We start from the raw sequence: 12997 nt of genomic DNA on the forward strand, positions 1-12997 counted from the left end.
TGCAGGCAGGCAGGTTAGTGCAGCTGCAGTGCTCACTTGTATATTCCAGTGACAGTTATACACTTGTACTATTTGCAGACAGCCAGTCACACCGCCGGCGCCGCCACTCTCTGCCAGCGCTGTTCATTCATTCTGTCAGTGACCTTGTGCCGTGCCCAGTGCCCACTGCTCACTCGCTGGCATATAAGCATCTCATTACACACTTGTATATTATTTCAGTGACAGTTATACACTTCACTTGTACTATTTGCAGGCAGCCAGTCACACCGCCGGCACCGCCACTCTCTGCCAGCGCTGTTCATTCATTCTGTCAGTGACCTTGTGCCGTGCCCAGTGCCCACTGCTCGCTCGCTGGCATATAAGCATCTCATTACACAGTGTGACATCCTTGTGTGCCCACTGCATCCTTCAGTGACCTAGTTGTATATCCAGTGCCCACTGCTGTGCCCACTGCATCCTTCAGTGACCTTGTACTGTGCCCACTGCATCCTTCAGTGACCTAGTTGTATATCCAGTGCCCACTGCTGTGCCCACTGCATCCTTCAGTGACCTTATACTGTGCCCACTGCATCCTTCAGTGACCTAGTTGTATATCCAGTGCCCACTGCTGTGCCCACTGCATCCTTCAGTGACCTTGTACTGTGCCCACTGCATCCTTCAGTGACCTAGTTGTATATCCAGTGCCCACTGCTGTGCCCACTGCATCCTTCAGTGACCTTGTACTGTGCCCACTGCATCCTTCAGTGACCTAGTTGTATATCCAGTGCCCACTGCTGTGCCCACTGCATCCTTCAGTGACCTTGTACTGTGCCCACTGCATCCTATGACGCTGTGCTACAACTACTACCACCAGTATGTTGCCATGGTCCTTCTGTGCTGCTGAACTGACCGCCCGCATTGTCCTCCTCCTCCTGACTCAGTCGCTTCCACCAATGTACTCTGTCTGGGTTCACACTGCCCGGGTCACCGGGTGCATTTAATTTTTTGGCCAGCACTATGACGCTGTGCTGCTACTACTACCACCAGTATGTTGCCATGGTCCTTCTGTGCTGCTGAATTGACCGCCCGCATTGTCCTCCTCCTCCTGACTCACTCGCTTCCACCAATGTACTCTGTCTGCGTTCACACTGCCCGGGTCACCGGGTGCATTTAATTTTTTGGCCAGCACTATGACGCTGTGCTGCTACTACTACTACCAGTATGTTGTCGTGGTCCTTCTGTGCTGCTGAACTGACCGCCCGCATAGTCCTTCTCCTGACTCAGTCGCTACCACCACTGCACTCTGCGTTCACACTGCCCGTGTCCACTGACAACTCTGCTGCGATGTCATTGCTAATTGCTGCAAAAAAAAAAAAATTACAAAAACCTCTCTGGGGCCTTTTTGGCGTCAGCCACTCATCCTCCTCCAGCGGTACCTTCGCCGCCAAGTGCCATTGGAACTCACCTTCACCTCTTTGATTGCTTAACGCATATATATCCCTTTTTAAAACCATGTATTACCAATTAATAGCCCCATTTACAGTGGTGATTTGTCTTTAAAAGCCATTAAAAAAATAAAAACATTTTTGGGATTTTTTTATGTTGAAGTTATGTTGCCCCTTATCACCTCTATAATCCATGCAATTTGGGGGATTGTAGCATGTATGGGGGCTTTGTTATTAACGTTAAAAGAAAATCCGCCTCCGGGCGGGAATTCACGCGTGATTATGCCATTCATGGCAGAAAATCCGAGTGGTTGCGTGGACGCGGACGAAAATCCGCATGCGGCGGGCCGAATGCGGATTTTTTTTTGCAACCACGCGGATTGCCGAATTCGTGGATGAGGCACATCCGAGCATCCCTACTGTCCTCCTCATCCTCTGCCTCCTCCACCTCATCCTCTCTCCACCCCCGCTCCAGTCCAGCTGCGCTCTGATGCACCCCCTCATCAGCAGCAATGTCAGGGACCTCCACCAACTCCAAGCCCTCCTCCTCAGAGGTGGCCTGTGAAGCTGCCTGCAGCTCCTGCTGGTCCAAGGCTGCCGCTCCCTCTTCCAGCAGTGCATACAGGGCCCTGTCCAGCACACACACCAAGGGGACCCACTCGCACACCATTGCATGGTCCCTGCTTACCATGTCGGTGGCCTGCAGGAAGGGTGCCAGGGCTGAGCACACCTGCTTCATGTGCCCCCAGTCCTCCGTGAAGATGATGGACGGGAGGTTGGTGGCAGCACGCACAGTTGCAGTGATGGCGGCAACTGTTGCTTGTGCAAGGTACTGGCTGACAGCCTGCCTCTGTTCAACCAGACACTCCAACATCGCCAGGGTAGAGTTCCAGTGAGTTGGAACATCGAGCATGAGCCAGTGCTGTGGCAGGTGCAGCTCCTTCTGCACCTCTTCCAGGCTCGCTACGGCTGCAGGCGAGTGCCGGAAATGACGCACAACCTTCCTTGCCGCCTCAAGGAGTCGGTCCATCCCCTGGTAGGTCCCCAGGAACTTTTGGACTACCAGGTTTAGGACGTGCGCCAGGCAGGGGATGTGGGTCAGGTCTCCCTTGTTGATGGCAGCAACAAGGTTTGCCCCATTGTCGGACACCACCTCTCCGACTCTGAGGCCTCTGGGGGTCAGCCAATTCCTCTCCTGCTCTCGGAGTTTGGCCAGGACATGGTTCGCCATCAGTTTGGTCTTCCCCAGGCTGACCAATTCCAGCAGCGCTTGGCAGTGGCGGGGCTTCACGCTGCTGCTGAGGCGGGGGGTTTGGGCTGGTGTGCCAGAGGATGGAAGCGAATCAGAGGAACCTGTTGTAATTCCGCTGACCCTGCATGGTGGCACCACCCACTGCATTGTTGCTGCTGCTGCTGCTCTGACAGTGCCCGATGCTGCTCCCCCCTCCTCACCCTCTTCCACCAAGCTGACCAAATGCGCGGTGAAGGACAGATAGCGGCCTGTCCCAAACCGGCTGCTCCACGAGTGCATGGTGACGTGGACCCGTTGACCCACCGCGTGATCCAGCCCTCTCCCGACATTGGCCATCACAGAGCGGTGAAGTGCAGGGATGACCATGCGTGCAAAATAATGTCAGCTGGGGATTGGTCAATCGGGGGCTGCACACATCAGGAGCGCACGCATGTCGCTCCCCTCCTGCACAAGGGAATAAGGCAGGAGTTGGGAGCACATGGTCCGTGCCAGCAAGCCGTTCAGCTGACGCACACGACGGCTGCTAGGAGGCAGAACCCTGACTACCCCCGGGAAGGTGTTGCTGAGCAGGGTCTGGCGACGCCTTTTGCTGGCACGGGAATCAGTGGAGGGAGCAGAGGAGGCCACTGAGGACTGGCTGCCAGAACAGGCCTCAGTGTCGGCGGCAGGAGTTGCAGAGGGAGGAGGAGCAGTGCGTTTCTGACGCACTCCTGCTGGTGCTGCTGGAGGAGGTGGAGGGGGGCGGGTCTGCCACTGCCAGCTGCTTTCAACTTCATGAACTGCTCATGAAAGTGTTTCCCTGCCAGATGGGTCACCAGAGAGGTGGTGCCGTACGCAGAGGGCTCCTTCCCTCTGCTGAGCTGCTGTCGGCACTGGTTGCAGGTGGCATACTTGCACTCCACATATGGCAGGGTGAAAAAATTCCAAATTGGGGAGATGAAGTTGCCCCTTCGGCTGGAAGGTGCTGCTGCCGCTGGTCTCCCTGTGGTGGTTGGGGGGGGGGGTTCTTGGTGCGACTGGTGGTGGCACTGGCAGAACTCGTCTCCGGATCAGCACACTGTGTGGCCTGCATACCATGCACACTTGTGATCCTGCCCATGCCTGCGATGCTGATCCTTCTAGCAAGGCCCACAGACATCCTCCTCCTCCTCCTCAGAGCTTATGACATCCCCACTCCCAGGATCTGGCACCCAGTCTCTGTCCTTCACCCTGTCATCATCATCCTCCCCCTCCGCAAACATGTCCTGCTGGGATCCCACAAACTCCCCTTCTGCATGCATGGGCGGATGGACAGTCACCACTGTCTGACTGTCCAAAGCATCATCCCCCAAAGTGCCCATAAGCATTCCTTCCTCCTCCAATTCTGCCGCAACAGCACTCCATAACCCCGCTGTGGTTGGGGATAAGAAGGTGCTGAGTGACAGGGTGCTGGTGTCGCCCGCTAAGGCTGGAGAACTGCACTCCTCCTCCTCCTCCCTAGGCAGTGCTGGTCGGCTGCTGCTGCTCTTGCGAACAGGAGTGGTGGCGGGGGTGGAGGACTCGGTTCAGAGCTAATGGTGGCCTGCTCATCCACCATCAGTTCCACCACAGAGTCTGCGTCCTTCTCCTCAATAGGACGGCTACGACCTGGCGGTGGGAGGAACATCTGGGCCACACGCTGCTGCTGCTGCTGTGTCTCTGCAGCGTGACTCCCAGCTGTTGGGCGGCCAAGGCGTCCATGGCCAGTGGCTAATGGCGGAATAGCCACTGGTGCAGACGCAGAACTGCGCATGGTGGTGGTTGCGCGGCTGCCACGCCCACGACCTCCTCTCTTGGCGATGCCCTTGCTGCCCCTGTCCAAACCGCGGCTGCCAGTGCCAGACATCGTATATTTTTAATATTATACAAATGAAAAAAAAAACTTATGTATGTAAAGGCGGGAGGGACAAGTGGGGTACTTTAATGGGGTGGGACTGGTGGTGGTGGTGGGTGTGTGAGGTGACGGACAGGTGTACTCTACAGCAGAGATCGGTGTAGCGCTAACGAGAGAGTGCGCAGTGCGCACACAAAGACCCTAGCTGACGCTGACTGACGGTGTCCCTATACACAGACTACAGTACAGTACAAGTCAGCAAATACACAATACAAGTAATATAAACAATAGGACAGGTGTAGCACTAACGAGTGGGTGCGGACAGCGCAGACGTGCACTGCGCACACAAAGACCCTAGCTGACGCTGACTGACGGTGTCCTTATACACAGACTACAGTACAGTACAAGTCAGCAAATACACAATAGAAGTAATATAAAAAAATAGGACGGGTCTAGCACTGATGAGAGGGTGCGGACAGCACAGACGTGCACTGCGCACACAAAGACCCTAGCTGACGCTGACTGACGGTGTCCCTATACACAGACCACAGTACAGTACAAGTCAGCAAATACACAATAGAAGTAATATAAAAAATAGGATGGGTGTAGCACTAACGAGAGGGTCCGGACAGTGCAGACGTGCACTGCGCACACAAAGACCCAAGCTGACGCTGACTGACGGTGTCCCTATACACAGACTACAGTACAGTACAAAATTCAGCGAATACACAATAGAAGTAATATAAAAAAATAGGACGGGTGTAGCACTAATGAGAGGGTGCGGACAGCGCAGACGTGCACTGCGCACACAAAGACCCTAGCTGACGCAGACTGATGGTGTCCCTATACACAGACTACAGTACAGTACAAGTCAGCAAATACACAATAGAAGTAATATAAAAAAATAGGACGGGTGTAGCACTAACGAGAGGGTGCGGACAGCGCAGACGTGCACTACGCACACAAAGACCCTAGCTGACGCTGACTGCCGGTGTCCCTATACATAGACTACAGTACAGTACAAAATTCAGCGAATAGAAGTAATATAAAAAATAGGACGGGTGTAGCACTAACGAGAGGGTGCGGACAGCGCAGACGTGCACTGCGCACACAAAGACCCTAGCTGACGCTGACTGACGGTGTCCCTATACACAGACTACAGTATAGTACAAAATTCAGCGAATACACAATAGAAGTAATTAAAACAAATAGGACGGGTGTAGCACTAATGAGAGGGTGCGGACAGCGCAGACGTGCACTGCGCACACAAAGACCCTAGCTGACGCTGACCTACGGTGTCCCTATACACAGACTACAGTACAGTACAAAATTCAGCGAATACACAATAAAAGTAATTAAAACAAATAGGACGGGTGTAGCACTAACGAGAGTGTGCGGACAGCGCAGACGTGCACTGCGCACACAAAGACCCTAGCTGACGCTGACTGACGGTGTCCCTATACACAGACTACAGTACAGTATAGTCAGCGAATACACAATACAAGTAATATAAACAATAGGACGGGTTTAGCACTAATGAGAGGGTGCGGACAGCGCAGACGTGCACTGCGCACACAAAGACCCTAGGTAACGCGGTGACGGACGGTCCCTATACACAGACTAGAGTACACTACAGTACTAACTAAACAATAGAAGAATCTAGCTAAATAATAGGACAGGTGTGACTAGATTACAGAGAGCAGATACAGGACAGGTATAGCAGTAAAGCTGGGCCTTGCTAACTACAAAATAGTACAAATCTATCTAACACAGAAGTAGTAGTACAGTAGAGTAGGACAGGTGAGAGCACAGGTAACTAGAGACTAGAGCACAGAGCAGGGCAGGCTGCCTTGCCTAGGCACAGGGCGTAGCTGCTGGCTGCAGCTGCAGCAGCAGCACCAGTGCGTCTCCCTCCCTAGTCCCTAATCACACAAACTAAACTGCCTAAAATACAATGGGCTTGATTTACAAAGTGGTGCTAACCTACTTAGCACGTCTAAAGTCTTTAGACGTGCTAACCAGGGTGCTAAGTAGGTTAGCACCGGATTTCTCAATCAGATCGCGCGCTAACTTTGCGCGCGCAAAGTTTTATGCGCGCAAAGTTTTACGCGCGTAAAGTTTTATGCGCATAAAGTTTTATGCGCGAAAAGCTTGTTTAGACGTGCTAAGGGGGTTTTCACAGGCGTGCTAACAGTTAGCACTGCTTTGTGAATCAAGCCCCATCTATCTACAATACAAAGCAATACAGTTGAATATCAAGTGTTGGAGTGTAAAAACGCTTGGTTTAGAACAATATAAATGCACTTGCACACAGACAAAAGGCACTGGAGCAGTCTCTCAGTACAACCAGTCAGTAAGTCGCAAGCAGGACGAGTGAGGCAAGATGGCGCCCGCTGTTTATAGAGGGGGGCTTGGCCAGGCTCCCCCTCTGTGATTGGCTGCAGTCAGAGGGCTGGGAGCCCTCTGATTCGCTTGTGAGGACTCGAGGTGACATCTGACGTGACGCTATCTGAGCTGGTGACGCTATCCGAGCTCGGATAGCTAGGATATCTCCGGATAGCTGATTGCTATGCGAGTGCGCTTGGATAGCACAGCCCGGATAGCTAATACTATTCGAGTTCGGTATTCGAGCTCGAATAGTGAAAAAAGAGCTAGGATAGCCGAGTAACTCGGATATCCTAGCTCAGATGAGCACCACTGCATACTAGTGAGAATGGGTGGTACATCAGCTGATGTTCATTTTTAACGGCTGTTTTGTCACTTATTTTAAGGAGGATAAGAGGGATTTTCTATGGTTGTACATGTTTGAATTTTCAATGAAAGTCAGTCTGTTTTTTGAAGACGCCTTGGGGTTCCTGTATGCTTTAATCCCTAAAGGGCAGAAATCACAGTATGTTCCCACTTGCCACATCAGGGGGCGAAGAAAAATACAAATTTTATTGGGAAAATGTAAACTGCAGCCATTCTTACACTGTTAATGGTAGGTTTCTCAAACTTTGCACAGTAGGTCACTGGGTGACTGGGATTAATATTCAGAAATGTGGGTGGAGCCTACAACAGCCAATCAAAATTAACCTATTGATTTTCAAGGGGAATATTTAAACTGCTGCTATTCTTACACTGTTTATGGCAGAGGCTTCAGACTTGCTGCAGTCAGTCATTGGGTGACTGGGGTTCAAATTTACTAAAGGGCGGAGCCACAAACAGCCAATCAGATTTCCTTGCTGGAAAAACTGCTTCCATTCACACATTTTTGATGCCAGGAACCCAAAAGTTCACAAACTTGGTCATTGAGTGACTGTGTGTCACGGTTACAAAAAGTTGGCCTAGCCAAAAACAAATTTCTCTGGAAAAATATAAATTGCAGCCATTCTTACATGGTTAATGGCAGGGTTCTCAAACTTTGCCCAGTTACACACTGGGTGACTGAAATTAATATTCAGGAAAATTGGTGGAGCCTCCAGCAGCCAACCTGTTGATTTTCAAGGGGAATATTTAAACTGCTGCCATTCTTACACTGTCAATAGCAGATGTCTCAAACCTGATACAGTTGGTCACTGGGTGACAGGGGTTAAAATTCAAAAAGTGGGCAGTGCCAACGACTACATTTTTTACATGGGGAAATATAAACTGCAGCCATTCTTACACTGTTAATGGCATAGTTCTAAAACTTGACACAGTTAGTCACTGGATGACTTGGACTAATATACAGGAAAGTGGGCGGAGCCTACAACAGCCAATCAAAATTCACCTATTGATTTCCAAGGGTAATATTTACATTGCTGCCATTCTTACACTCTTAATGGCAAAGGCCTCAACTTGATACAGTCAGTCATTGGGAGACGGGGGTTTAAATTCTGAAAAGGGGTGGGCCATAAACAGCAAATCAGATTTGTTTAATTTCAATGAGAAAATGCAATTTATTGATCCCAAGGACCCCAAAGCTCATAAACTTCAGTGACTGTATGTCAAGGTTAGAAACAGTGGGCAGAGGCAAAAACAACTACGGTAACTTTTTACATGGGAAAATATAACCTGCAGCCATTCTTACACTGTTAATGGTAGGGTTCTTAAACTTGACACAGTTGGTCACCAGGTGACTGGGATTAATAATCAGAAAAGTGGGTGGAGCCTACAATAGCCAATCAAAATTCACATATTGATTTTCAAGGGGAATTTAGAAACTGCTGCTTTTCTTACATTGTTAATGCCAGGGGCATTAATCCTGCTACAGTCGGCCATTAAGTGATGGTGTTCAAATTCACGAAAGAGGTGGAGCCACACACAACCAATCAGATTTCTTTATATTAATATTACAATTGCGCTCCCCTCTATTGCCCTCTCCCCCCTATATGTTAGGGTCTGCTGCAACTCAACACAGATGCTACATGTACATCTAGACAAATTAAACAAAATTACTGGAGTGCGCTCCCCCTCCCCAATGTCCAAGTGTCCTACTGTAAAAAGTCTCAGTTAACACGTCCTCCACTCAGAACGTCCAACTTCCAGATGCTCCAGAGTATTCACCCGTGGCGGGCAGATTCGCATAAACCCAAGAGAAGAAAACACATAGAAACAATCATAGTGCGATCCGTCTGATCAATATTCAACAGGGACCATCACCCTAAAGGGCCCTGATTGTGCAGCTTATATTATGGGGTCACCTTTGTGTCTGCAACTTATAGCTAACAAATGGCACGCTCACCTTGCTGCCAGGCTGCCCAGCCCTACAGACAGCAACTGCGCTTTGGAGGGTTACACCACTTCCTTCCAGTGGTACTGATACATCCAATCTCAAATAAAACAATAAGATGACATCATCGTGCAAGCATGCTTGTAACTCAACTGAATGATCATGAGAAATATACTCTATTGGTCTCCTGCTCACCCTTTCCTACTGCTGCCCACACTCACAGACAGCTGTCCACGCTTAATGGAATACTATCGATTGAAACGACTTTTTTTTAATACTCTATATTAGTGTACACATTACCACTAGTGCTAGGGGCACTTTATTTATTCACCCAGGTCTCTCTCTCACTATCGCTGCTTAAAAATTAATTTCTCACACAGCTCATAGTAGTTTGGGTCACCCTGAGCTGCTTGGTTACTCTGTCACACAGCTCACAAATATATGTCACTGTGTCACTCACAGCATGCAGGAGACATGAGGAGAAACAGGCTGATCTGAGGTGGTAACAGGTAACTAAATGAGCTGGAATATTGCTGGAATATAACTAGCTATAACACTAGTCTGTGTTTACACTCAGACTGGCTGCCTGCTTGAGGCGATTCACTCCAGGCTGCATCCACTTTACAAGCTGCTGAGAGGGGCAGACCACTGTCTACAATTAGCATTATTAGTATCTTTATCAGTCAAGAGAAGCAAAGATAATAAACACACATTGCTAGAATCTTTAACTCCTTACCACCATATCAACAAGATTCTTTCAGCAAGGTGATAATTAAACTATAAACTGAGGAGTTGATAGCAACTCCCCTGTGTAGAGACATGGTCTAGCCCTCTGGGAGCTCAGTATTAGATACATTTTGTATCCAACACTGACGCCAAAACTGACGGAGGATTTTACAGCTGAGAGGAACAGCTGTGTGAGGAATCAAATTGCTCCTAGTACTTGCCCTAATGTGTGCTACAACATACAGCATTTCAAAATAAATGCATACTTCGATAGTATTCCTTTAATGGGTGTGCAGTCCTGGACACAGTCTTCCCAATATGATCCACCTTCACAATCTCATGTCAGAATCTCAGACATCATCTACAAACTAAAAGGCTTCCAATAGTGTAAGATAAATAAATCGTGGATCTTACACTATTGGAAGCCTTTTAGTTTGTAGATGATGTCTGAGATTCTGACATGAGATTGTGAAGGTGGATCATATTGGGAAGACTGTGTCCAGGACTGCACACCCATTAAGCGTGGACAGCTGTCTGTGAGTGTGGGCAGCAGTAGGAAAGGGTGAGCAGGAGACCAATAGAGTATATTTCTCATGATCATTCAGTTGAGTTACAAGCATGCTTGCACGATGATGTCATCTTATTGTTTTATTTGAGATTGGATGTATCAGTACCACTGGAAGGAAGTGGTGTAACCCTGCAAAGCGCAGTTGCTGTCTGTAGGGCTGGGCAGCCTGGCAGCAAGGTGAGCGTGCCATTTGTTAGCTATAAGTTGCAGACACAAAGGTGACCCCATAATATAAGCTGCACAATCAGGGCCCTTTAGGGTGATGGTCCCTGTTGAATATTGATCAGACGGATCGCACTATGATTGTTTCTATGTGTTTTCTTCTCTTGGGTTTATGCGAATCTGCCCGCCACGGGTGAATACTCTGGAGCATCTGGAAGTTGGACGTTCTGAGTGGAGGACGTGTTAACTGAGACTTTTTACAGTAGGACACTTGGACATTGGGGAGGGGGAGCGCACTCCAGTAATTTTGTTTAATCAGATTTCTTTGCCTGGATAAACTGCTTCCATTCACACATTTTTTATGCCAGGAGGAACCAGAAAGCTCACAAACTTGGTCATTGAGTGACTGTGTGTCAAGGTTACACAAAGTGGGTGGAGTCAAAAACAAATGTCCATGGAAAAATGTGAACTGCAGCCCTTCTTCACTGGCAGGTTTCTCAAACTTTGCACTGTTGGTTACTGGGTGACTGGAATTAATATTCAGAAAAGTGGTTGGACTGAGTGAGGGTGAGTGGAGCCTAAAAAAGCTAATTAAAATGTGCCTGTTGATTTTCAATGGGAATATTTAAATTGCTGCCATTCTTACACTGTTAATGACAAAGGCCACAAACCTGGTACAGTTGGTCATTGGGTGACTGGGGTTTAAATTCAGAAAAGGGGTGGAGCCACAAACAGCCAATCAGATTTGTTTCATTTCAGTGGGAAAATACAAATTATTGATGCCAAGGACCACAAAGCTCATAAACTTGGTCATTGAGTAATTGTGTGATAGGGATAGAAAAAGTGGGCGCAGCCAACACCAGCCAAACGCATAACCGGGCAACGCGGGGTCATTAGCTGGTCCTACTATAAAATAAATACCCTCTCTCTCCATTAATGCATTTTTTATGTAGAACACAATTCCAATTGCAATATTTAGCGTACACACTGCTGAATTATGTGTTTTGGGGTAACATGCTGCTTAATTGTTATGTGGGGCTCTTTCAGTTTCCTGCAAAGTTCCATTTCTTGTATGGGGGCACTTTGCATCATAAATTGTGTTTCTAGCAAACATAATTCTTTTGTGAAACACCCGACTCTCCCTCCCAATGTAGAAGACTTTTCCCGACAGTTATTACTTTCACTGCCCCTCCTCCCCTTGCTTCATGTATGTGTAGCTTTAGTCCGTTGCTCTTGCAATCCATACGTAACAGTATTATGATTTGTTTGTGGCAGGTTCACCAAGACCATTAAGGATTCTAGCAGCTTCACCCATGAGCACGGATTTACCTTTGAAGTTGGTGCAGAAACTATGTTTAAGGCTGGAGTTCCATTCATTGCTGAAAATGAAACGACTGTTGAGATTAACTTGAGCACCACCCACAAATGGAGCTTCACCGAGGCCAATGAGACACAGGTATACTAGTTAATAAGTGCTTAGGCATTGAGGTAATGAGAGCAACATCCAGTCCAATCCTTCACATACACAAAATGCTGTTTCTTATTTCGAGATCGTTTTCACTGGTAGACCTTTTAGAAAATGTCTTTTTTAATATTTTAACCATTGATTAGGAGACCATAATCCAAATCCTTAGTGTAATGTATGAATCATGTAATACATTTTTCAGGGCACCCACGGAAACTATGAAAGGTAGGTTTCAAAGCCACCTCACCTTGGGTCCTCGAACCCCCTGATGACAGCCCTCGTGCTTTAAGGTCCTGTAACAAATGTTCAGAGAAGAAGAGAAAATTCTCTTATGTCCAGGGTCAGACTGTGAAACTTAGGACCTACCCACTAGGAAAGTTTCAGCCTGGGGTCCACTCACCCACCAATTTGGAGCTCATAAACCTACGTACTTTGTAAATTTTGATGTCATTGCTATATAAATACATCGTTTTGTAGGACATAAACTATGGCGGGGAATAAATTGTGAGCTCTTCTGAGGACAGTCCATGACATAACTATGTAGGTAGTGATGAGCGTAATGACCTATTTACGATTACGTAAAATTTTGTGTAATTCACGAAATTACGATCATGGTAGTCATCGAAATTTCGTGAATTTTATGAAAATATGCGAAATGTGGCGTTTATAGGGAATTCTGTAATTACGGTCATTTTTCGTAATTATGATCGTTTACATAAAGCAAATCAGAATGTGCTGCCATTCTTGCACTGTTAATGGCACAAGCCTTAAACCTGGTACAGTTGGTCATTGAGTGACTAGGGTTCAAATTCAGAAAAAGGGCGTGGAGTAGTGTTGGGCGAACAGTGTTCGCCA

The 12997-nt window shown here is 48.1% G+C and overlaps 1 protein-coding gene across 7 annotated transcripts in view; it reads left to right on the plus strand.

Annotated features, from left to right (window-relative positions):
• Window positions 1–12997, plus strand: part of LOC137562405 (uncharacterized) — a 428020-nt gene that overhangs the window by 387750 nt on the left and 27273 nt on the right. For all 7 annotated transcript variants that reach the window (XM_068273776.1, XM_068273756.1, XM_068273765.1 and 4 more), the window contains one exon: window positions 11953–12133. In XM_068273776.1, the coding sequence (XP_068129877.1) occupies window positions 11953–12133 (181 nt within the window). The remainder of the gene's footprint in view (window positions 1–11952; window positions 12134–12997) is intronic.

The sequence above is a fragment of the Hyperolius riggenbachi genome, chromosome 1 (assembly GCF_040937935.1).
Source record: "Hyperolius riggenbachi isolate aHypRig1 chromosome 1, aHypRig1.pri, whole genome shotgun sequence".
In the NCBI taxonomy this organism is placed as follows: Eukaryota; Metazoa; Chordata; class Amphibia; order Anura; family Hyperoliidae; genus Hyperolius; species Hyperolius riggenbachi.